General features: G+C 44.9%; 1 protein-coding gene across 2 annotated transcripts in view; it reads left to right on the top strand.

The window, feature by feature from the left end:
- Window positions 1–869: 869 nt before the first annotated feature.
- Window positions 870–26,980, top strand: part of LOC141110762 (GTPase KRas-like) — a 79,712-nt gene continuing 53,601 nt past the window's right edge. The window contains exons 1-2 of one of the 2 annotated variants that reach the window (XM_073602355.1): window positions 870–1,072; window positions 19,849–19,979. In XM_073602355.1, coding sequence (XP_073458456.1) covers window positions 19,869–19,979 — 111 coding nt within the window. In that variant the 5' untranslated portion in view covers window positions 870–1,072; window positions 19,849–19,868. The remainder of the gene's footprint in view (window positions 1,073–19,848; window positions 19,980–26,980) is intronic. The other variant, XM_073602354.1, reaches the window with a different exon arrangement.

The raw sequence follows: 26,980 nt of genomic DNA on the forward strand, positions 1-26,980 counted from the left end.
GTGCTAATGATGTGCTGTAACCCCTAGCAACCAATTAGTGAGTGCTAATAATGTACATTAACCTCTAGCAACCAATCGGCAAGCAGAAATTATGTGTTGTAACCTCTAGAAACTAGCCAGTGAGCAGTAAGGATAGGCTGTAACCTCTGGAAGACAATTGCAATCGCTGCGTGATCTGCTGCAGTAAACTGATTTTGAGTCTACCTGCTATTTTTTGTATGTCTCAGAATGGAGGGGGGCCCCAAGAAAATGTTTGCCCAGGGCCCAATCAAAATTAAAGACGGCCCTGGTTCTGACTCCAGGTCACATCTTGCTTCCCATTATACTCTATGGACATTCCCTTCTGTCATTCACCTTTGTTATGCCATAAAAAAACAACAATAATCCCACCTAATCTCAATATTAAACATGGCCACTGATATTTAAAAGTATTTTAAAAAAAAAAAATGATATGTCTAAAGAGTCTGTCAGAAATAGATTTTTTTTTTCAATTATTCTCTATGGGCATTCCACTTTGTTCCATTATTCTCTATGGGCATTCCATCTCCCTGTTAAAGTCTATGGGCATTCCATTCTGTCATTCCTTTTAGTATGTCCCTGCACAAGGGAGGCAGCAAAAAAGGAGACCGTAACCCTAATTCTCCTGCACAGCCACATCTCAGTGACCTATTGCACCGGTTTAAAATTCGACCAGAAATGTTTGTTTCCGACACTGACATCCGCTTCGGAGCACTCAGCGATCACCGCATCACTCCACACTACTTCTTCCCTGCATTGTCAGTCACCGCTCTTCTTAGTCCTGACCTAACCAGAAGGGCGGGAGTGCGTCCTGCCAATCAAACAAACCCGCAAGCTGATTGGTCCACTCAGCGGACAGGAAGTAGCCCAGAAACGTCAGCGTGTGATTGGGCGCGTCTGTGCATTCGGGGCTGGGGGCACTTCCGGATCTCTGGTGTCAGCTCTGCGGGAGGACAGATACAATGCCGGAGAATGGGAGCCGCTGAGAAGTTGTGACCCCGGGGGAGACAGGCGCTACAGGCGGACACAGAGGTCCCGGGAAGTCGGCAGTTCGGTAAGAGGCGGCTGTACTAGAACAGTATCCTCCCCTTCGTACTGCCATCAGCTGTACAGGGACTGAGCACTGTCTGCTGCTCTCCATCACAGGAGAAAGGCCCTCAGTCCCACCACAGCTGAGGCTTTTCATACACCTGGAGTCAGGAATGCCAGAGTTTGTAGGACAAATCCTGGGCCAGCCCCTCCCACCTGGGTCACGTGATGGGTGCTCCTTGTACTGGTGTAGGGATTGGAACATACTGCAGTTTGTCCATTCTTAACCCTCGTTCATATTGGAGCGATGTGTCAAATCGCATGACAAGTTTCACCCTATTGTCTGCAAAGGCTATGTACAAATTGATGCGACTCAGACTTTGCGGGGCCACATCGACTTGAAGAAGTAGTGTATGCACTCTGGTGATTTTGGGTGCGACTTCTAGGCATAAAGCTGCACAGATGTCTTCAAAGTCGCACTGACATGCGGTTACAATACAATTTGGTACAAGAGGAATCGGAGGGCCTTGGTTATTAGAGCTTACGTTCTAAGAGGGAGCATCATGTGATACAAAAGGTATGGGGGATGATCTGATCGAGGAAAGTAAAAACACTGTGTATTAGCAGGGTAGGCTTCTATAAAGAGAAGGGTTTTCAGGGATCTTCTAAAGATGGATAGATTTGGAGATAGCCAAACAGATTAGGGGTAGGGAGTTCCAAAGGAAGGGAGAGGCTCGGGAGAAGTCCTGGAGGTGAGCATGGACAAAATACTTTGTCTCCTCCATTGCGGTGGTGTGTGGGCACAATGAGCTAAAAAAAAGTACGTGTGCAGTACCCTTTTATCAATTCAGCGGCCAGCAATTGACCTTTGAGATGTCTGTGTGACATCTCAATAAGGTTTATTTAAAAAAAACAGTGTGATTCGCCAAGCTCAGCGCATCATCACTGTGCTGATTTCAGCCGCCCTGCTGTTGTGAACCAGTCCTAAAGAAGGGTTATAGACCCTTACAATATTTTTTTTTTTGCAATCTGTGTCCCATTGAGATTTCCCTTCACTTCCTGTCCCATAGCCAAAACAGGAAGTGAGAGGAAATGCCTCAAGTGCGGGAATCCCGATGTGTCACCAGATCAAGTGTCCTCGTTGAAAGATTTGCCCTCTCTTACTGTTTTGGGGATAACCTAAAATTTGGGATTTTTTATTCCTTTCATGTTTGAAAAATGTTACAGGACAAATGGAGAGAGTGACACCTAATATGGAAACCGACAATACAAACCTGATTTTCTCTTTCCACTCTATCCAAAACGACAAAAAAGAGTTTTACTCTGTTACACTTTAACCACTTAAGGACTGCCCCATGTACATGTACTGCAGCAGGGCGGCCCTTAAGTGCACAAAGTCGTTGGCTCTGGGGCGAGCGCTGCCGAAGCCGCGGTCCCCCTGTGATTGGACACAGCAGGTCTTGGGGCCACCCGCGATCGTTCAGAGGCGAGACAGGTGGTCTGCCTACTGTATGTAAACAAGGCAGACCTCAGTTCTCTGAGGGAGGAAAATGAAGTTCTTGTGTTTCTGCTAAGCAGAAACATGGATCTCTGTTTTCCTCCAGTGTCAGCATTCCCCCCCACAATTAGCACTCCCTAGGGAACACTTAACCCTTTGATCGCTGCATGATGTTAACCCCTTCCCTGCCAGTGTCATTTATACAGTGACAGTGCAATTTTTTTTTTAGCACTGATCACTGTATTGGTGTCACTGGTCCCCAAAAAGTGTCACTTAGTGTTAATTTGTCCACAATGTCACAGTCCCGCTAAAAAATTGCTGATCGCTGCCATTACTAGTAAAAACATTTAAAAAAATTAAAAGTCCATGAAAATATCCCATAGTTTGTGGCCGCTATAACTTTTTGCTCAAACCAAGCAATATACGCTTATTGGGATTTTTTTTACCAAAAATATGTAGCAGAATACATATTGGTCTAAATTGAAGAAAAAATTAGATTTTTTTTTTTTTTTATTGGATATGTTTTATAGCAGAAAGTAAAAAAAAAATAATGCTTTTTTTTTCAAAATTGTCGGTCTTTTTTCGGTTTGTAGTGAAAAAAAAAAAACAGATGATCAAATACCACCAAAAGAAAGCTCTATTTGTGGGGGAAAAAAAGGACATAATTTTTTTTCGGTTACAAGGTTGTTCGACCGCACAATTGTCAGTTTAAACAACGCAGTACCGTGTCGCAAAAAATGGCCTGGTCAGGAAGAAGGTAAAACCTTCCGGAGCTGAAGTGGTTAAAGTAAAACAACTTTTCTTACACAGGTTAGTCAGATTAGGTTTTAGGAGGGGATGGAGAATTTTTAAGACTAGTTTTGACCGGAATTCTACTTTAACCGCTTCAGCCTCCACACCGGTTCTAAAACTTCTCACATTTATGTAACAATCTGCATTTTTTTTTTTTTTTTTTTTTTTGCGGCAAAAATTACTTGGAACCCTTAAACCAATATACATTTTTTTAAGCAGAGGCCCTAGAGCAGTGATGGCGAACCTTGGCACCCCAGATGTTTTGGAAGTACATTTCCCATGATGCTCAACTACACTGCAGAGTGCATGCGCATCATTGGAAATGTAGTTCCAAAACATCTGGGGTGCCAAGGTTCGCTATCACTGCCCTAGAGAATAAAGCGGTAATCCCTGATGCTGTACATCTGTGTAGTTTTATGGCGGTAGTGGTGAGAGTGAAAATCTCAGCCTGGACTCCTACCAGGCCACAGCCCCAATGCGTTTCGTCCCCCCCTACCTTTTCATAATTGAGTGATTACTGATGATGTTTAAATACTCCCCCACATGCATGGGATCTCCATGACTAAGCTCCGGAGGCAGAGTGAAATCTGTTGGGGACGTGGCCTGGTAGGAGTCCAGTTGTCACTCTCAGTACCAGGGATTAGCGCCAGGACGCCGTTCCTTGCCAGTGCTCCCAGCAGCGGTTGTGGAGCTATCCACATGCACACCCCATTTCAGCAAGCCTGAGCGACACACAGCAATACCATTGGCCCTAGAGAATAAAATGGTGGGTGTTGCAATGTTGGTTTATTTATTTATTTTTTTTTCATATCGCATGGTATTTGCTGAACGCTTTTCAAATCCAAATTTTTGAGAAAAAGATACACTTTTCGATAAATTTTAGTGCACACAAACACAGTATAAAAAAAAATATTGTTTGGTAAAAGATGATGTTATGAGTAAATAGATACCGAAGCCGTCACGCTTTAAAATTGCACACGCCCGTGGAGCGGGGACAAACTATGGTAATTATATATTGGGGACACTTTAAAGGCCTTTACAGATTACCACTTTAGATTTACACTATTAGATTGTAAGCTCTTCTGAGCAGGGCCCTCTTAATCCTCTTGTATTTTACTGTATTATAACTGTATTGTCTCCCTTTTATATTGTAAAGCGCTGCGTAAACTAAAGAATTTTTGCGGTCGATCTGACGTTTGCAGTGATACCTCATGTGTGGTGCGATTTTCTATTTACGTATGCATGCAGGACGGATGCATGCATTCTCCTTTGAAAGCACCTGAGGATGTGGGCACTGCTTGTGATAGCATAAGCAGTTACAGGTACTCTTTATTGAAAAATCTATTCGACCCCCAGATCACTCCTCTGCCCTTAAAAGCATCAGATCGATCCAAGATATCAGTTTTATCCGATGCTTTCACAGGTCGATAAAGGCCTGTTTACATTGGATGAAACGGACGGTGACAAAATACTCATAACTTCCGGTTTCTTAGACCGTAGAGATGATTGGGGACATTCCAGTCCTCAGGCATCTCTGTGGTCAGACGGGACAGGAGGGGGGCCCCCCTTGCCCCCCCTGTAATAGCAATCCAACTGCTAATTAGCCACTAGGATTGCTTTTACATTAAAGCCCATCGTCAGCTGAAAAAATGATACCAGGATGATGCCTGTAGCTGCAGGCATTATCCTGGTATAACCCCTTCAGCCCTGGTTCACACAGACTGTGGGAATGAAATTGTACGAGTTCAGCCTAACTCGCACGATTTCATTTCCGCGTGTCAGTCCCAATTTCGGGTGCGATTTCAGATACATCTGTGCAGGTTCCTGCACAGATGTCAATGGAAATTGCACCCCAAAGTCGCCAAAAGTAGTACAGAAACTACTTTTAGGAACTGGTGAGGCATCCCACCAATTTGGACGGTGCTGCCGATTTGGCTTGTGATTTGACATGAGAAGAAGATGATAGCGAATATTAATTCGCTATTGTCACAAGTGGCTGGGTTTGGGGTGCAATGCTCTGTGCCCCAAGCCCAACCTTTTTCAAGCCAATTAGAGCTTCAGGCTCTAATCATGTGGCTTGAAGAAAAAAACAAAACCCATACAAAGGTATGAGTCCGGCACCCTGCAGGGGGGTGGCGCCCCTAATGGACTGTCCCCTTCTGGTAAGACCCCTTTCACATGAAGCGGACTCTGTCAAGCAGATCCGCTTGCTCAGCAGGGGATCTGTCTGCTGATCCCCGCTGAGCAGGCCCACACCGACAGCTGCCCGCAGGGACATATTCTACATTGTAGGCTGTTATGAATCAGTGATGTGATGGTTGCATTCCTTTTATTTTTTAGGCTTTTTTTTTTTTTTTTTTTTTTTTTTTAATTTTATTTTCACCTGGTGGTCTGACCACAGTAACACATTTCCTGTTTTAAGTTGTATCCACTCTGGATGAAGTAGTAAAGCAAACACCATTGGATAGCAGTATTTGAATCTGGGGGGAGGTAGTGTTAGACTGGCAGCTTTTAAAAGATGTGACTACCAAATTAAAGAGAAGTAAAGTCCCCCCACCCCCCACCCCCATATTTAAATTTTCCTAGGTGGATGTAGCATTGGTTCCTCTGCACTGAGAACCGAGCGATTGAACACCACAGATTGCTCGCTTCTGACAGCTCCCCGAGCAGAGAGCTGCAAACAGTCAGTCACTGGAGCGCGGAGCTGTGGAGGGGGCTCCCGGCTCAGTCTCTCAGCGGCTCGCTGAGAGGCTGGGCCGGGTGTTGGTCCAGGCACCTGGCGGATCCAGACTCCATTGTCGTGATGACACGGTGCCTGGACCGACTTCTGTGACGTCAGCAGAGAGCGGACTTCAGCCCGCTCTCTGCTGAAAATGAGTCACAGGAGTGCAGAACAAACTGCACTTCTGTGATCCACAGGAGAAGTACAGCCAAACAAGTTTTGGTTGTACTTCTTTTAACCCTTTCACTGCCAGGTCCGTACGTCGTGCTGCTTGGGGGGTCCAGATGTGTCTCCCCGTCAGTCAGATCTCCCCTCCAAATGCCCCCGCACCCCCGATCCATGGCTGCTTCGAGTGGCATCTCTCCTTCCTTCCCACCGCCTGCAGCTTCTCCCTGAACAGATCTCATATGATCTGTCATGCTGGGGATCGGGGGGGGGGGGGGGGCAGGGGGCGCGGGTGATGTGGGGGCTTAGTAAACATGTGTTTACTAAACTCCCCCCTGTAGAAGAGAGGTCACATGCAGTGATCACTGCTATGTGCCCACTGACACCTGATATATTGTTTACACTGTATCAGACTCATTTTCTGAATGAATGGAATCTCTATACATATTTTTCATTCGTTCAAGTAAAGTGATACAGAGAAAAGGACTATCTTCAGTTCCTTACAAAAAAAGCTAAAAATAAAAAATGAAAGTAATAAATTAAAAAAAAAAAAAAAAACCCCAAACATAGTAAGACCCCCCAGGTCAGCCCGCACTCACCCCCCCACAGTGACGGTCCCCCCCTCCCCCGCATTCACCCCTCCACGGATACCTCAGCTTCTCCTCCCGGCCAACCCGATCCTTCCTGATTTGCCAGGAGGAGAAGACGATAGCGAATATTAATTCGCTATTGTCACAAGTGGGTGGGTTCGGGGTGCAATGCTCTGTGCCCCGAGCCCAACCTTTTCCAAGCCAATTAGAGCCTCAGGCTCTAATCATGTGGCTTGAAGAAAGAAACAAAACTCATACAAACGTATGAGTCCGGCACTCTGCAGGGGGGCGGCGCCCCTAATGGACTGGCCACTCCTGGTAAGACCCCTTACATATGGAGTGGACTCTGTCAAGTAGATCCGCCTGCTCAGCAGGGGATCTGTCTGCTGATCCCCGCTGAGCAGGCAGATGACAGGTCCGTGTCTGCTCCGCTAATGCAGAGTGGACACGGACACAGCTCTCTATTGTCTATGGGATGGTCGGATGGAAACGGACCGCCTGTCCAGTTCCATCGGATACCATCCGATCTGCTAGATGGATGGGGAATGGAATCCCCATCCGTTTGTTTTTTATGGGACTGGATTGGATGCAGGCGGGTATAAACGGACACATGTCCATTTACATCAGCCTCTCCATACAGAACAATGGGTGGTCTAATTGAGCCTGACTGAAAATCCGATCAATTTGCTTGTGTGAAAGTGGCCTAAGGCCTTAGTCACACAGGGCATACACAACGTACCTTTACAGGGATGCACAGGTGTTCCGTGCATCTCTGTGCAGGCAGTCCCATTGATGTCATTTAGGATGTAGCACCTGCACGAACAGAGCCGTGGCTCCCAATTTTACATCCATGTAGGTCTGTATGCATGTCCCTGAGCTCACACTGTCTGCGTTCGGGGTCATGTCAGATTGGGACCAGCAGCTATGCCTGTGCAGCCGTTGCATCCCAATTGACATAAATTGGACTGCCTGTACGGGGAACACGGAACACCTGTGCATCCCTGTGCGGGTAAACATGGGCCTACACTTTAGTATGCCATATGTCAACAATGCTTTAGTACTAATTTAGCAGGAATTTTGTAAGTTATGTTGTGTTTATGTGCAATATTCATGATTTTAGTGTATTAGTGTAAATAGCGATATGATAAACATTTGCGAAATTATTGCGGGGCCCAAAAAATAAGTAGCACTTTCCCCCCTCACCTTCCAGGACAGCTACTTGAGAGATGATCGGCTCCGCCCTCTACAGGAAACACAAATCAGATAGGATTTAAAAGGCCCCTCCCTTTCCTCTGACCCTCAGTTGTTTTGTGTTTCCAGTGCCTCCAGGAGCACCGACACGTTTGTTCTTTTCTTATGGTCTGGTAACTGTGGTTGGTGGACCCCCCTTCTCTGGTTTCATCCATGACTAGTTGTGGCCAAGTCCTGGATGATGGTCTGTACCAGAAGGGTTTCCTATTTCTAAGGGTTACTTGCCTTTGTAAAATGGTGGCAACTCCCTTCCTTTCCCCAGCGCTGCTGTGTGGAACTGTGTCGTCCTAATTGCTTCATTCCGGTGTACCAAGATGGCGTCAGGAGGGCTTCCGGTGATGCAACAAGATGGCGCCGGAACCGGAAGTCACATGACGCACTTCCGGACGCCGAGTTTTTATAAGGAGCATGGTGTGGAGACACTGAGGACATGCTGCAGGGGAATGGCCTGCTAAAAACGCCATTCTAGTCGCAGTTTTTGTGGTACTGCAGCAGTCTTCTCTGCGACCATTCTCCGCTTGCTTCATGGAGCCTAAGGACAGGCCTGAGGATGGAACGTCCGCTCGTATTGAACCAGCGGCAGCATCTGGGTCCCATACTGCCCCCAAGGTAAGCCCTGGTCTGTGGATAGCTACAGCAAGGGACTTCTTTTGTATGGATCCTTTTTATTCATGGCCCTTGTTTCTGTTCTCTTCTAGGCCAAACCGGTGAAGAAGAAATGTGGGAACTGTAGAGCCAGGCTCTCTGATAGTTATAAAAAGCTATTTTGTGAGGATTGTATCCCACCCAGAGCTAGTTCAGAGTCTTCCTCCTTTAGGGAGTTAATGACTTCTATGAGGGAAGTAGTGGATTCTTTTCGGTCACTGAATGATAGGGTTACTAGTTTAGGCCTTCCCTCTTCTAGACCCATAGCTCAAGATCCTTCAACCTCTGCCAAGTCCATTCCCTTATTAGTATCTCAGACTATTAGTTCACGCAATACCTCTGATCTGGAGGAGGGTGAGAGTTCAGTCTCTTCATCTGATGAAAAGTCTGCATCAGAGGAAGATACAGGTAGCTCATCGAAGTATCTCTTTCCACTTGAGGATATTGATGAACTATTAAAAGCAATTTATACCTCAGAGCAGATTGAGATGCCACAGCATGCTCAATCTGTACAGGATAAAATGTATAGGGGCCTTCAGGGACGGAAATCTAGAACCCTTTCGGTACATCAGTCTCTTAGAGACATGATTCTATCTGAATGGAAAGAACCTGAAAAAAGGTTGTTCCAATCCAGAGGACCCAAAAAGATTTCCTTTTCAGCCTGACTTTGAGGCGGTTTTCTTTAAGTGTCCTAGATTAGATGCCCCTATGTCGCAGGTGTCCAAAAGATCAGATCTTTCTTTTGAGGATTCTGGGGTCCTTAAGGGTCAAATGGATAGGAAGGCCGACTCCATTGCTGCATAGGGCCTGGGATGCTTCAGCTTTTTCTTTAGGCCCAGCGGTAGCATCTACCTGTGTGGCTAGAAATCTAGACGTATGGGTTCAGCGTCTAGATGATCTTCTGGCATCTGACACCCCCAAGGAAGAGATTAGAGAATCCCTCCCACTCATTGCCAAGTCAGTCGCCTTCTTAGCTGATGCAGCAGCAGATTCAGTGAAATCCGCGGCTAGGGCTTCTGCTCATTAATTCAGCTAGGCAAGCTATCTGGTTTAAATCTTGGGAAGGTGACCTTATCTCCAAAAATAAGCTCTGTGGCATTCCTTTCGAAGGCAAACTGTTGTTTGGTTCTTCCTTAGAAGTCTTATCTCGTTCCTCTGAGAAAGGTAGACGATTCCCTTCTTCCCAAAGGAATAAACCCCAGAATAAGAGGCCTTTTCGTGGCTTCCAAAACAAGGCTAATTTTAAAGCCAACAGGCTAAAAAGAAATGGTCCTTTAACAAAGACAAACTCAAAGGAGGAACTCCCTTTGCTCCTTCAGCCCCTTCCAAGAATACCCAGTGACGCCAGGTTAGGGGTAGGGGGAAGATTGTGCCATTTCATCAAGGAATGGACAGAGATTTCCACCAATTCCTTCATCCTTCAAACTCTGGTAAAGGGTTACAGATTGGAGTTCAAAAATCCCCCCCCCCCCCCCCCGAGGTTTTTTTCTTACCCACCTGCCGAGAGACCAAGAGAGACGGCAAGCCATGTTAAATTTGATCTCTGTGTGGGAAACAGAGGGAGTTATTCTCCTGTCCCAGAAGATCAGAAGTTCCGGGGATTTTATTCTCACGTCTTTCTGGTCAAGAAAGCTTCTGGCGGCTTTCGTATGGTCATAAATTTAAGCGTCCTGAACCAATACATAGTTTACAGACGTTTCCATATGGAGAACATTTATTCAGTAAGAAATCTGTTACCAGAGGTCTTCATGGTGACCCTGGACCTTCAGGACGCTTATCTTCATGTACCAATCTGCCAGAGCCACCGAGGGTTCCTCAGGTTTGCAGTGCTCGTGGGAAACGAGCCGTCTCATTGGCAGTTCATTGCCCTTTCTTTTGGTCTCTCGGCAGCACCGAGGATTTTCACAAAAATCATGGCTGAAGTCATGGCCTGTTTTCGAATTCAAGGTGTATCAATTGTTCCATATCTAGACGATTTTTTAAAAATTTTTCTCAGGGCAAGGAGTCCCTTATTAAAAAACCTACAGTTGCTTTTGCGGACCTTTCAAAAATTAGGGTGGAAGGTCAACCAACAGAAGTCTTGCCTAGTACCCTCACAGAGCATACTTTTTCTGGGTTATCTAATAGACTCTGATGCCCTAAAGATTTTTCTTCCCGAAGAGAAAATTGTGAAAATTCTTCTTTCTGTGCAGACCTTCAAACTGCTCCCTCAGACCTCCCTTCGGCGAATCATGCAGTTGCTGGGCCTAATGACTGCAGCCATTCCAGGAGTGACTTGGGCTCAATTGCATTCCAGACCCCTTCAGGCTTTTCTTTTGCTCCATTGGGATCGTAGGAAAAATTCTCTGGATCAGCTGGTAAAACTACCAGAAGGGAATTTTCTAGATCTCGCCTGGTGGGAGCAGCGAGAACATCTGCAGAGGGGAAGGATTGGGCACAACATTGCCCAATCAAGATTACCACAGACGCCAGTCTGTGGGGTTGGGGTGCTTACTCACAGGGTTGGCAGGCTCAAGGAGCCTGGTTGCCAGAGGAAGCAGGTCGCTCCTCGAATTTCAGAGAACTTCTGGCTGTGAGGAAAGCACTTATGTCTCTGGGAGAGAGGGTCTATTCAAAGGACCTTTTAATATTTTCAGACAATGCCACAACAGTGGCGTACTTGAACTAGCAAGGGGGCACTCGCTCGGAATCACTTCTGTCATTAACACAGCAGATTCTGTCCTGGGCAGAGATCTATGTCTCTTCAGTAAGGGCAGTTCACATCAAGGGGTCAGAAAATGTGCTGGCGGACTTTCTGAGCAGAGTGAGCATCAGTTCCAGTGGTTGGGAACTACATCAAGGCACGTTCCAGGAGGTGGTGCTAAGATGGGGTCTCCCCACAGTGGAATATTTTTGCCTCCAGTCTCAACTAGAAACTACCGGCGTTCTTCTCTCTGGAGAGAGAAACAGAGTCCTTGGGGACGGATGCACTGTCCTTCCCTTGGGACTTCAGCCTGGCCTATGCCTTCCCTCCTTTTCCCCTCCAATGTCCTTCACACAATACTATGCCTTTAGTGGACACACCATTTAAATTAAAAACAAAAATCTGTTGATCCTTTTCAACAAAACTAAGACCACCCTCAATCGGTGTCTTTCCAATGAAACACATGTACTCACCATGCAGCACACTCAAACCCTGGTTAGATAGAGAGCAATGAAGCTTGGTGAGCCCAAAAGAAACAAAAACAAAACAAAAAAAAAATTTTTTTCCCGCTCTGTACTTCCTCCCCATTACATTTAATCCGGATTATAATGGTACATCCAAAGTACTTTTTTCAAGTATAATTACGGGATATTAAGCAAAACAAAATATGTGGTGTATCCTCCCTCCTTTTTAGAGTTCATCTAATACCCACTAATAAAACAACCAATTACCTATATTTTTCCCTAGATAAAATTGTTCTGACCTCCAATTTCCGGGAAAAACTGACTCAGTTTAAATTCCCCCCCAATAACCTTAATCTGCCTTACACAAATCTCGGTATTATATTAAATACTTTCAGTCTTGTAATCTACTTCAGTGGTCGCCATCTGTTACCCTGAAAAATCTATATTTAAGATTTTTCATATCTCATAGATATGAGGTGGGTTAAATAAGAGTTCTTTTTGACGAAGAGTGAAAGCTTAAAATATAATAACATTTATTAGGAAGCAGTTGGAAGTCTAGCTAATACACAATCATCTGTCTATCGCCTTACACCAAGGAAGAAAATATTAGGTTGAAATAAAGTATTTACATTAAGGAATACAGGGTATATTCCTCAATACAGTAATCTACACACATATTTAGTTACAAGTAAAAGGGCATTCCTTTCCCATAATTACCCATCCTTACCAAAGCTCCTTTCAGCTTGCTGGTCATCAGAGAGAGAGAGCCTAGCTCCCCCTTGGCTCTGAGTATATCAAACCAAGCTGATGTCTCATTGGTTGGCCTAGCTTGGATCATGATTGGAGGGCTTACTCCATAAGTCGGCCCCCTTTCATGCAAATCCTTGTGACTATGTTGGCCAAGTGTGTCAATTGTATTTCCCCAGGAAGTTAGGTCCATTGTATATCCCAGCATGGCACCCTTTCAAAGGAGTAGGTATAGAACAATGGAATTGGCTCTCCCTTGTTTGCATATACAAGCCTTGGCCCACATTGTCAGCTCTTAGCAAAAACTTAAATGAAACCCTTTTTGAAATATATTCATTATTACAATATTTTACAGTTATTAATGGAGATTTCACACAAACTTATAAGGCAACAGTGCTGGCGGACTTTCTGAGCAGAGTGAGCATCAGTTCCAGTGGTTGGGAACTACATCAAGGCACGTTCCAGGAGGTGGTGCTAAGATGGGGTCTCCCCACAGTGGAATATTTTTGCCTCCAGTCTCAACTAGAAACTACCGGCGTTCTTCTCTCTGGAGAGAGAAACAGAGTCCTTGGGGACGGATGCACTGTCCTTCCCTTGGGACTTCAGCCTGGCCTATGCCTTCCCTCCTTTTCCCCTCTTTCCCCTAGTGGTTCGGAAAATTATTCAGGACAGAGCTGAAGTCGTTCTGATTGCCCCCTGGTGGCCCAGGAGGAGTTGGTTCTCCTCTCTGAAGGCCCTATCTGTGTATCCTCCCTGGGCCCTTCCAGTTCGAAAGGATCTACTCCATCAGGGACCGGTATTGCATCCAATCCCTCAGACCTTCCAATTGATGGCCTGGAGGCTGATCGGCGCATCCTACAGTTAAATGGATGTTCAGAGAGGGTTATTCATACTGTCCTGAACAGCTGTAAATTGGTCACAAGAAGAATCTATGGGAAAGTTTGGAAAACTTTTATTTCCTGGCAAAGGAAATCTGGTTTAGATTCTTTTTCCACTCCCTGCATTTTAGATTTTCTGCAGGAGGGAGTGAAAAAGGGGCTCTCTGTCAACACCCTTAGGGTTCGGGTTGCTGCCCTATCTTTATTTTCAGAGAGAAGACTAGCGGTAGATCCCTTAGTCAGGAGGTTCCTTTTAGTCAGGTCTAGGCATACTCCCAGGATCCTCAAACATGTTCCTCCCTGGGATCTGTCGTTGGTATTAAATGCACTAACAAGGGCTCCTTTTGAGCCTTTGCATGAGGCTTCCCTGAAAATGATTTCTTTGAAATTGTCTTTCCTTTTGGCTATTACGTCAGGGCGAAGGATTTCTGATCTAGAGTCTCTTTCCTGTAAAGATCCCTTCCTGAGGTTTTAGAGGACAGGGTGGTGATTAAACCCGATCCACTCTATTTACCCAAAGTTTCTTCCAACTTTCATAGGTCCCAGGAGGTAGTCCTCCCTAGTTTCTGCACCTCTCCCAAAAATGCGGAAGAAGAAAGGTTTGGACTTTTAGACATTAAGAGGTGTCTTCTACTTTATCTAGAAAAGACCAGTGGGTTTAGGAGTTTCTCCCAACTGTTAGTTTTATTCAGTGGCCCCAAGAAGGGCTCCAAAGCATCTAAAAGTTCTATTGCTAGGTGGATTAGGGGAGCTATCTGTGAGGCATATAAAGCGTCAGGTCGCACCCCTCCTCCTAGAATTAGGACCCATTCAACGAGATCCATGGCCACATCATGGGCAGAAAGAGCGGGAGCTTCATGGGAAGATATCTCTAAAGCTGCCGTCTGGTCCTCCTCTCATCCATTTGTCAAGCATTATAGAGTTACGATGCTTTCCAGCCAGGACCTTTCCTTTGGTAGGAAAGTGCTTCAGGCTGTCGTCCCTCCCTAAGGTATAATATCTTGCTTATCCTCTCAAGTAGCTGTCCTGGAAGGTGAGGGGGGAAAACCCCCGTTAGACTTACCGGTAACGGTATTTCCAGGAACCTTCCAGGACAGCGTCTATATTCCCACCCTATTCTATTTTTTTCACCGGTCAACCATGTTTTCCTGATGGTGGTATGTTTTATTTTTTCTATTTTTTTCCTCTGCCGAGTGCACCTTCGGTGGAGGTTACTTGATCTTCTAAACAACTGAGGGTCAGAGGAAAGGGAGGGGCCTTTTAAATCCTATCTGATTTGTGTTTCCTGTAGAGGGCGGAGCCGATCATCTCTCAAGTAGCTGTCCTGGAAGGTTCCTGGAAATACCGTTACCGGTAAGTCTAACGGGGGTTTTTTTTTTTATTCTACTGGCTATGTGCTTTTAGAAAATGTTTAGTTTGAGGGGTCTTTTCAAATTCTGAAAGTTGTAGGTGAAAAATGAAACTCCAGACATTTTTGGGTACGTTCGATTTTCACCATTTTGCAAAAAGATGCAATGTAAAAATTAAAACCTTATTTATTAACGCCATACAGGTTAATCTTTTATATTTAGTAGGAATTTAGCAGGAATTTTGTAAAATTAGCTGTGTTTTTATCTGCTGCTAATGGTTTTAGTGTATTTTTTTGTAAATATATTGGTTTGATAAACATTTGCGCAACCCATGGGGTCTAGAAAATCAATAGCACCTTCTTTTTATTCTAGAGGTCATATGCTTTTATAAAATATATGTTTTTTGGGGGTCTTTCACAAATTCTGAAAGCTGTAAGGGAAAAATGAAAACCTTCACATTCTTTGAGAAATTTGGATATTTACACTTTTGCGTCTGTTCAATTTTCACCATTTCGCAAAAAGGCACAACTTTAAGTTACAAATATATTTTAATTATTAACTCAGTACAGGTTAAGCTTTTATATTTAGTAGGAATTTTGTAAAATGTGCTGTGTTTTTATCTGCTAATAATGGTCTTAATGTATTTTTTGCAAATACATTAGTTTGATAAACATTTGTGCAAACACTGCGGGGTCTAAAAAAAAAAAAAAAAAAAAATCAGTAGCACCTTCTTTTTATTCTACTGATCATGTGCTTTCAGAAAATATATGGTTTGGGGGGGTCTTTCACAAATTCTGAAAGCTATAAGTGAAAAATAAAAAAGCAAAGGAAAAATTGCAAAAATGGTTTGGCCACCTGAGTGTACAAAATGGAGCACAGGGCCTGGCAGCGACACTTTTTAAGCGGTTATAGCAACAGTTTTTTGGGGTTTTTTTTTGTCCTTTTGTGATAAACATTTTACAGTAAATGAATAAAAGCTGATCATTGTAGGCACTAAAGTTCCGCTGTGATACCCTGTGAGCAGGCAGGCATTTTATCGCAATAGAGAAATGCAAGGCCTCTTCTGCAATAAAACATACTTACCTTCCTGCTCATAGTGATCCCTGGATTGTAAACTGAGCTGTGCAAGCGCAACCGTCAAATGCAGCCTTTCTCAACCTTTTCAACACAGAGGAACCCTTGAAATAACTTTCCGGGCTCAAGGAACCCCTTGCTAAAAATTACTATAACTTCAATTCATAATATTTTAGTGTGAAGGTCAGTAGGAAGAATCCTTACACTTGTGGACGTTGAGAATTACCCCTAACCGCTTGCCGACCGCTGCCTATACATTTACGTCGACAATGGCACGGACAGGCAAATGGGCATACAAGTACATCCCTTTAAATTTGCCGCCGTGCCATTGTGTGCGCACCCGCAGCAAGCTCCGTGAATGTGATCGCGGGTCCTGCGGACTCTATGTCCGCAGGGAAACCCACAATTGTTTCATGGAGAGGAAGAATGGGGCAGTGCTGATGTAAACAAGCATTTCCCCGTTCTGCCTAGTGACAGGACACTGATCACAGCTCCCTGTAATCGGGAGTGGTGATCAGTGTCGTGTTACATATAGCCACACCCCCCCACAGTTAGAATCACTCCCTAGGACACACTTAACTCCTACAGCGCTACCTAGCGTTAACCCCTTCACTGCCAGTCACATTTACACAGTAATCAATGCATTTTTAATCGCACTGATCGCTGTATAAATGTGAATGGTCCCAAAATCACGCCAAAAGTGTCCGATCTGTCTGCCATAATGTCGCAGTCATGTTAAAAATCTTTTACCAAAAATATGTAGAAGAATACATATCAGCCTAAAGCGAGGGAAAAAAATTTTGTTTATATATATTTTTGGGGGATATTTATTAAAGCAAAAAGTAAAAATGTATGTTTTTTTTTTTTTTTTTTTTCAAAATCGTTGCTATTTTTTTGTTTATAGCGCAAAAAACAAAAACCGCAGAGGTGATCAAATACCACCAAAAGAAAGCTCTATTTGTGGGGAAAAGGACGTCAATTTTGTTTGGGAGCCACGTCGCACGGCCGCGCAATTGTCAGTTAAAGCAACGCAGTGGCGAATAGCAAAAAGTGCTCTGGTCTTTGGCCAGCCAAATGGCCTGGGGCTGAAGTGGTTAAAGATAGCTAAAAAGATCATTTGGTTCTGGTGGGTATCTGAGAGGCAAAAATTGCCCGAGAAACCCCACGGTTCCATGGAACCCTGTTTGAGAAACCCTGGTCTAAAGCCTGCCATACACATTAGTCTGTTCAATCTCCTGTAGATTTAGTGCAAGGGCCTGCCTGACTGAATACAAACTGATTTAACTGTTTTGGTAAATCTAATCTTGATTGTATGGTCAGATTGCAATGTGTATGGTGACCTTAAAGCAGAGCCTAACTTAAGGTTAATTTATTAAAGGCAAATAGACTGAGCAGTTTGTAAGTTGCAGCTCTCGGCTAGTAGTTTTAATGAACTGCTATGGCGCTTTTGAGTGCTTTGGTAGTTCATTCTCTCTTCCTTTCAGTGTGTATCTGCCTGGCGGTACGAGCAAACAGATAAAAAGACAAGTCTGCAGGAGTCCTGCATGGCAAGCTTCAAGTAAAAAAAAAAATAAAAAATAAAAAAACCCATACATGCACTTTTTTTTTTCCTGCAAAAGATGTGCATTTTATTTATTTATTTATTTTTTTAAGAAGGAAAAACTTGTCCTTTAAGCACTTTGCAGTTACGCATATTTTCCCCAGAGCTTAGTGAATGTGATGAAGCTCTGAGGATTACCATCATTCAGTCATATGCAAGCAAAAATGCAGTTTTGCCAAATTATCTTCCAGGACAGCTATTTCAGAGATGAATAACTCCATCTTCAACAGGAAACACAAAAAAGGATTTAAAATCCCTTCCCTCCCCTTCATCCTCAGCTACTTTGTGTTTCGTTTCTGTCTTTGTCTTTGGAGCATTTCATTTGGCAGCAGTCTCCCTGTGCAGAGCATGGTGGAGAAGCATGTGAGCAGCTGCTCTGCCTCTGTGGCGCCATCTTGGGAACTGTCCGGCCACGAGCCGCTGAAAAATTCTGTGACCCGGCGGGGCGTCGGCAGCTTGTTCTTCTTTCAGGACATCCTTGCTAGGTCTCTGGGCTGAGAGGTGGAGGATGACGCTGTTGGCGGCGGCTGCAACTACTAGTGTTCAGTGCTCTTCCTCTTGTGCGAGCGAATAGCGAGGATTAGGTGGCCATGTCGGTTCGCTGCCAGGCTCTGTCCAATTTAGCACTATTTTTAAAACCCTTCCCAGACCCATTGGCATCCACAACTTTCTTTCTGAGGACCTTCGAGAGCTCGGTTGATCTTTGATATTGACATGTGTGGTCACCATGACAATAGAACAGCAGACCCTGGATAACTGAGGTTTAACCACTTCAATACATGGCACCCCCCCTTCTTGCCCAGGAAAATTTTCAGCTTGCACAAATAGAGCTTTCTTTTGGTGGTATTTGTTCACCACTTGGGTCTTTTTTAAACTTTTTGATAAACAAACTAAAAAAGACAAACATTTTTGAAAAAAAAAAAAGTTTTTCTTTGTTTCTGTTCTAAAATGTTGTTTTCTCCTTCACTGACGGGCACTGATGAGGTGGCACTGATATGTAGAATTGATGGGCACTGATATGCAGCACTAATGGACGCTAATAGATGGCACTGATGGGCAGCACTGGTGATGAGGTGGTGACAGGTTTTACTGATGGTCAATGATTGGCACTCTAATGGGACCCTGACAGGTGTTTTCTGATGGCGCACATCTGATGGGGCTGTACTGATAATTAGTGTGCTAATTATCGGCACAGACCCTCCCCCTGACAGGGTGAGTTGCCGATCGGGTTTCCCTGTCAGCGCCAACTGAGGAAAGCTGTTTACTGGCACTTCCTGGTTCACACTATGATTGGTCACAGCTGATCATGTGGTAAGGAGCCTCCGTCAGAGGCTCCTTACTACGATCGGAGATGTAGTGTGTCAGAGTGACACACAGCACCACTGATCGCTGCGCCTGCATGATATCCTGCTGGACGTAATGACGCCCAGTCAGGATAACCGAACCACCGCCTGGCCGCCATTCTGCTATAGGACAGACAGGAAGTGGTTAGATAAGACAGGTTCCACCTTCAAAGGGGTTGTACTCAATGCACCTTATCTGGAACAACGGATTCCAACAATTCCACCCAAAAATGGAACCTCCGCTTTAAGTGATGGTGACCTCTGACATGCCACATTTGGCATGTCATTTTTTTGGGGGTGGGAGGGGAGCGGATACCCTCTTTAGAGGCATCCAGCTCCCACTTCCTCCTGGGGCTCTGCGGCGCTGGAAGGAAGTTCACCTCCCTCTTTGCAATCTTCTGGTACACTTCACAGGTCCCAGAAGATTGCCCGGCCATTCACAGCACACAGCGCGGCTCGTGCATGCGCAGTGCGTGCCCGGCTGTGAAGCCACAGCCGGGCATTCACAGTTACAATGCCGGCGCAGCAGCACACTTTTTGTAGCTGCTCACTTTTAAATGGGTGGAACTCCGCTTTAATGGATTTGAAGTGGTGGTAAGTGTGGGGTCTACTTACTTTGTCCTTGTGAGAAATCTGCATTTTCATTCATTTACATTATAATAAATGAATACGCTATGTTGCTTTTATGTGTCATTTGTTCAAGCATATCACCTCTGTTTATGGGCACTCTTTGAATTAAGATCTAATGTTTGCCTGTCAGATATGTGGAAAAAGTCAACAAATGTAATGGCGTGTACTTGTTGTTCACATGACTGTAACTACACTTACCCCTATGATCCAAATCTACTGTCCAGATGTGTTTCGCTTTTCAGACTTGCTATCTTCTACATTTGTCTGAGTGTTCGATAATTTAACGCAGATCTCTTTGTGACGCTTGTTCTCTTGTACGTGATATGCTGACAAATTTTAATACTTCTATTTTATCATCTTTTGCCTTTAGACAGGATCTGTGCAAGTGAAATGACTGAATACAAGCTTGTTGTGGTAGGTGCTGGAGGCGTGGGCAAGAGCGCTCTGACCATCCAGCTCATACAGAACCACTTTGTTGATGAGTATGATCCTACTATTGAGGTGAGCAGAACACTGTTATTTGTTATGATGGCTTTTCAAGAGTAGCCTAATAAAAACCTATAGTGCTTCACTGCATCTTTTTAATAAAAATGCATTTCATGACCTACACAGCAATAACATTGTAAGCTTGAAATCAGATGGTTTGATTTGAGCTTAGGAGCCCACATAAACCCACCTGATTCTAAGCTTGCAATATATTCATTAAGGTGAAAAACCTTCGGTCGTGCTGCAGCCCCCCAGTGCCCCTGTTCTACTCACCTGAACCCAGTCTTTCTCCCCGGGGACGAGCACACCAGCTCTAGCTGGTGTCTCGTGTCCTGATTGGATAGATTGATAGCAGCGCATTGTCTCCCACTGCTGTCAATCAACTCCAATGACGCGGTGGGCGGGGCCGAGTTCTGCTGTCTGTGTCAATAGATGCAGAAGCAGGACTCGGGAAAACGCCCGCACGGATGTCCCAAAGAAGAACGCTTCCCCGACAGGGCCCTCGAAAAGGAGGAGCTACTTGTGCCGATGTGGGGGCCCCAGAAGAGGAGGATCAGGGCTACTCTGTGCAAAACCAACTGCACAGTGACGGTAAATATGTCATGTTTGTTATTAAAAAAAAAAAAAAAAAAAAGGTTTAGTAACCCTTTAATTTCTTAACCACTACCCACCCAACAACGTCATATGATGTAGTTGACTTTGAGTGGGGATATCTGAATGATGCCTGCAGCTACAGGCATCATTCAGATATCATCTTTTAGAGCCGGCGATTCCCTGCACCGTAACAACAATCATAGCGGCTTGATCATTCTTACAGGCAATGGGAGGGGACGTCCCTCCCCCTTCCGCCGCCCTCCGGTGCTTCTCCCGGCTCGCCCGTATGATCGGCCAGAGGGAGAAGGAATCGGTCCATTCTGGAAGTTTACCCCGGACGGCTATATGATCTTTTGGGAAAAAATGCCGCCGCCTCAGTTGGGAAGCCAGGATCCCCTTCTTCTCTTTTTTTTTTTTTTTCAGGCTTCCCAGCCTAGAGGCAATATATGGAGACTTATTGACCTCAGATCTCGCTGTAAAGAGGACCTGTGATGCACTATTCCTATTACAAGGGATGTTTACATTCCTTGCAATAGGAGTAAAAGTGATAAAGTGTCCAAAATAGAAAAATAAAAGTAAAATAAACAATAAAAAAAAAAAAACATTTTAAGCGCTGGCCTGCTTGTGCGCAGAAGTGAACGCATACGTGGATCGCACCCACATATGTAAACGCTGTTTAAACCACACGTGAGGTATCGCCGTGAACATTAGAGTGAGAGCAATAATTTAGAGCTAGACCTTCTCTAACTCTAAACAGGTAACCTGTAAAACATTTTAAAGCATTGTCCTATGAGGATTTTTAAGTACCGAAGTTTGGCTCCATTCCACGAGTGTGCGCAATTTCAAAGTGTGACATAATGGGTATCTTGGGCTAACTTTACTGGTTTTTTTTTTTTTTTGTTTGTTTTTTTTTTTTTTCATGAAACCGGTTTGTCCAAAAAAAAAAAAAAGAAACATGCTTAAAAAATGACTGCACACATATCGTGCGAGATAAAAAGTTGCAATGACCACTATTTTATTTCCTAGGGTCTCTGCTAAAAATCATATATAATGTTTGGGGGTTCTGAGTAATTTTCTAGCAAAAAAAGTATTATTTTTACATGTAGGAGTGAAGTGTCAGAATTGGCCTGAGCAGCAAGTGGTTAAAGTGGTTGTAAACTCACCCAGCTAACTTTTCCCCATTTAAATCAGTAATAAGCACTTTACAAATTGCTGTGTATGAGTCCATTCTAACCTGCTTCGTTTGCTTGTAATCTGCCCTTTTCATTTTCATGATGTCACTGGCGTATGCGTATATTTCGCCCGATTCACGGGACGTTCATTGTGCTGTCAGTCCATTCATATGTGTGCATCTCCTCTCTACGGCACAGCTCCGAGATCCCGTAAGGGTTCAGTGCCATTCACAAGTTCCTGAAACACCCCATGTGACTTGCAACGTCACAGGGTGTGTAAACATTAGCACTTTGCATGGCGCACAGGAGCAAGGAGATCACCTTTTATCATGTAGATTTTTTTTTACAACACATTAAACAATCAATAAATATGTCTTGCAAAGCCTGCTCACCTCTCTATGCTTCAATATGTGGGACGTTATTGCTATACTAATCGGAAATGAAAACAAGGCTTGGCTACAACATTATTGAGCATGTGCAAGGTTACAGCCGGGACAAACAGAAAAATGGGGCGGAAGTAAACTGCTTTTCAGACTCAGAAGACAGTAGTTAAAATGGCGCTGGCTGCAACCAGGAAGTAGGAATTACAAATCAACTGGGGAAAAAAAGTAAGAAACATCCTTAGGGGGGAAAGCATAATGCAGAATGTTATTGAAAGCTTCATCAGACTGGATTTATCAAGAAGAAGCATTTGAGGGGCTGGGTTTACTTCCTCTTTAAAGAGGAGCTCCTGGCTCCTTCAGAAAAATTAGGTCAGCAACTACAAATACTGTAGCTGATATTAGGGCACCTGTCCAGGGATCCCACGGTGTCTTCACCCCAGCTGATCTTTCAGTTGGCTCTCTAGTGCTGCCATTGCTTGTAAGGGGAACCATCAGTGAAGCCTTGCAGCTTCACAACTGGTTACTGCGCGCTGCGCTTTGTGAATAGTCCAGCGGTGGGGGAAGGAGGAGGGGAGCCGAACTTCCGAGTGATCACATGGGAGTGGGTACCTGTCAAAACTGGGTACCTGCTCTTCACTGTGCCCCCCCCCCCCAAATGTGGCATCGGGGGGGGGGGGGGGTTAGATAATGGTGGAGCTCCGCTTTAACATCTGTCTTTGGTCAGTGAACCAATGTGAATAGACGTGAGGGTGGAAGTGTAAAACATAAATCTGCATCACTAAGCCAGGCACGGCTTGTGTGTTGTGGCAGAAAATTATGTAAATGACACGACTGGTTGCATAAATTGTGATTTTTGGTTTACATGCAAAATCCTTTTCTTGGAGTACATCACAGGTCATGGCATTTTCATATGCATTACCATAGGGTTATGCTGTCGCCTTCAGTTGATTAGGCATTAGCAAAAAAGACAGTAATCAACTCCCAGGTATAACCCCTTTCCAGCTAGACACAACCTTGGTTTTGTAGCCATAATGTACAACACAGGATGAGAGGTGGGACCCCTGTGTCCTGTAATGTACTCTAAGAAAGATTTTACAGGTAAACCAAAAATCCTGTTTTCTTTATCGTACTTTCAAGGACACATGACAAATTCATATCAATTATGATGGGGAAGTAAAGAAAAAGAAAGCTGGGAACATAAAGGATAGATGGATGGTGCCGCCCAACATGCGGGCAGGGAGTGTAAGGCAACAAATAACCATAGAAAGGAAAAAGCAAAAAATTGTGTACACCCAAAAGGCTACCTCATCACATTTATTAATCGTATGCAAAATTAGTACATATAAAAACAGCACAGACCATGTAGCGAACATTTCCCAGTCCTATCCCTCCCCCACCTCCGTCCCAGACAACCCTGCAAACCCCACCAATTCCCTCACCCCCTAGACCTATGAATTGCCTCACCGGGATCTCCCCAAGGAGCTGTGAATGTGCGACTATGCTCCTAACACCTCACAGAGATGAAACAAACCCCTGGTGACTACACCTGCAAAGATAGTTACTTGAACAAAGCGCTGCGCAAACTGTTGGCGCTATATAAAACCTGTATAATAATAACGATGGGGATTCATACATCCACCCAAGCAGCTGAGAGGAGAGCATTGCACCTTAAAGCCACTAAGGGAAAATGCAGTGCAATCTGACAGACGACTGCACCTGAGGGATGGATGTAAAATCTAATTGATTTCGAGCCTTGCTGTTAGTCCTATAACAATACAAAAAACCACAGTAAGTCCTCATCCAGTCCAGAATATCAGGCAAGAGTGCCTGTAGGATAAATGCACAGAGGCAGCAGGTGCTAAGATGTCCAGCAATCTGCTACAGTATATATGGTTATTAAACACCTCATAAGGAATAAACGTGATATTCACTGCTTGCTCCGTTTGGTTTCAAAGGTGAATGGCACAGAAATAGTCACTACTAGGGCATAGCTTCAAAGGACATAAGCTCAAACATTTCTGGCATCATAATAGACATCTGATCTGGCCAGTACTAAACCACTGTCTCTCAGAGCCTCTAGGTACCTCATGAATACTGCCGATATGGTCGGTCGGTCTGTCTGTGTATAAATTGCTCACTGTTCCGTGGTTTTTCAGCAGCCATTATATGTTGTTCCTATGGTCCATAGTTCTTAGTGGAAATAGCCAGAGAACTTCACAGCCAAGTTCGTTCAGAAGGCAAGTACAGTGGAAGTCCTTACAGGTGTCCTGTGTGAATAGTACGGGTGTTCAGTATCTCCTGTAGATAATGCCAGCTGCTGACATCCTATAGAGCAGGGATATGCAATTAGCAGACCTCCAGCTGTTGCAAAACTACAAGTCCCATCATGCCTCTGCCTCTGGGTGTCATGCTTGTGGCTGTCAGTCTTGCTATGCCTCATGGGACTTGTAGTTCTGCAACAGCTGGAGGTCCGCTAATTGCATATCCCTGCTATAGAGCATAGGACAAGTGCAGAGCAGCGAGCTGTAGTAAAGTGGGATGATCCTGTAGCACAGCACACTAAAAGACTCTGGTTAGTCCGTCAGGCAAGTGGTATTATGTAAACCGATATTGCAGAATGCAGTACATCAGGGGGTGTGAGGGGTGCTGCTCCAAATGGATCTATATATGTTTCGTTCCACCCCCGGAACTTCTTCAGAATCAAATTGGTGGGGTTTGTAGGGTTGTCTGGGAGGGATAGGATTGGGAATTGTTCACTACATGGTCTGTGCTGTTTTTATATGTACTATTTTTGCATATGATTAATAAATGTGATGAGGTAGCCTTTTGGGTTTACACAATGTTTTGCTTTTTTGTTTCTATGATGGGGAAGTCCCAGTGAACTGAATATGTGGTGAGGGCAACAGGTCTCAAAAACAAAGCCACAATAGTTTAGAACCTTACACAGCTGCCTGCAAAACCTTCCACCCAAAGTAAGCATCCATAGAGGCCTGAACATCTACCTGGTAGAACTTGATAAAGGTATGAACTGAAGACCAGGTAGCTGGGTTACAAGTTGAGCTCCTGAAGCTTGAGGTTGAAAAGCTCAAAAAGCACCAACACTCCTGATAGACTGAGCCGTTACAGCGAATGGTGTATCACTTCCTTTAAGACTGTAAGCCAGAGAAATTAAGCCGACAGATTCATGTAGAAATGGTAAATTTTGAAGCCGCCTGCCCTTTCTTGGGTCATCAGGAAGGACAGAGAAAATGAGATTGTCAAGTCAGAAGCTGGAAACGCAGAACACTGGAACCCAGCTACTATTCAGACAGATGAAGATGCATCTTTAGCCTAACCTCCTCCTGACTACATTCCGCTGACATGTTTCGCTCCACCCATGGGGCTTAATCATAGAGATGAGAGGGTAACCAAGATGGCAAACTTTCCCCTAATCGTCTTTCAGGACAGCCACCTGAGACCTTGGCTCCTCCCCTCTGTTGGAAACACCACGCCAGCTGCTATAAATTTCCTCCTTCCCTGCTGGCTCCTCATTTATTTGTGTTTCCTCCAGAGGGGAGACAACACAGGAACCAAGCCAGGAGAGCCAGAGGGAGGCTCAGGCAGCATGTCCGTAAAGAGGAGTAGAGACTCCTAGGGCAGACCAGGGAAGATGTTAGTGTGCAGACCCACAGCGGTTATGACACTAACCTGGTCAAGAAACTTTTCTTCAATTGCCACCCCCGCATCCTTGAGCGCAGGTTGAGGTCGGGGGGCGCCTTTTCAACACCGAGCGCGGTGAAACGGAGCGCAGCTCCTGCAGTCTCATGCCCCCAGCAGCGTTTGAAACAGCATCCATGCCGGGTATTGGGATTGCACGGCCTGTGCACTTCCGGGTTCGTGGCTTCCGCTTCCGGCCGTGAATATTGAAAAGGAGCCAGGCATGGGCTGGAGAGGAGCCGTTCATGCTGTAGAGACAGCAGAGGCTCCGGAGGTGACACAAGGATGGCGGATGCAGAGGATTCAGACTGCAATGCTCCAGCAGAGACCAGCTCCAGCCATTTAAAGGTAAGGGGAACCTATGGTGGAGCTCTCCTGGCCTGAACCACCCCCCCCCCCTACCTTTAGTGTGGGACATCTGTAAGGGGGGGGGTAGGTAAAGGACCCTCCGGTGTCAGAGGGTGGATTCATAGGGCCCCTGGTGAGGCAAGCCCAAATGGAAAATGTTGCACTCCTGCAATTATGCAGGGGAGGGTACTGTATATTAATTATTGTGGGTTTTTTTCTTATGTCTTTTCAGAAAACAGAAAAAGCCCGGGCCCCTCATGTTTCAAAAAAGAGGTGCCCTTCCTGTAAAGTTACCCTTAGAGATTCCTGGGAAAAGGCTTTATGTAAGGATTGTATTAGTAAACTAGTACAAGAACATTCTTCAGAGCAGGGTGAGCTAGCGGCATCTGTTAAGGAATTGTCCAATACTTTCGAATCCTTTAAAACCTTTTTTGAAGGGTTCCAAATGCCACAGCTTCAGACTGCTCCTCTGACACAGACAACGTTACTGAAAACGCAGGCAATACCCTCCACTAGCGCAGGTCCTTCAGTAGCCCCTAGAGAGGAGGCAGAAGAGGAACCTGACAGTGCAACATCCGGCTCCCAAGAGTCTGAGGGGGAAGCTCTGGATGGGGATTCCAGAAAGCCATCCTGATACAAGCTCTCATTAGAAGAGGTAGATCATCTTTTAGGGACCATTTATACCACACTAGGTATATCAACAGAAAATAAACCGTTATCCTTGCACGATCAGATGTATGAGGGCTTAGGGGAACAGGAAAAGAGGAATTTTCCTATTCATGAGGTCCTAATAGAGTCTATTAAAAAAGAGTGGCAGGAACCT

This window comes from Aquarana catesbeiana, linkage group LG10 (assembly GCF_042186555.1).
Source record: "Aquarana catesbeiana isolate 2022-GZ linkage group LG10, ASM4218655v1, whole genome shotgun sequence".
Taxonomy (NCBI): domain Eukaryota; kingdom Metazoa; phylum Chordata; class Amphibia; order Anura; family Ranidae; genus Aquarana; species Aquarana catesbeiana.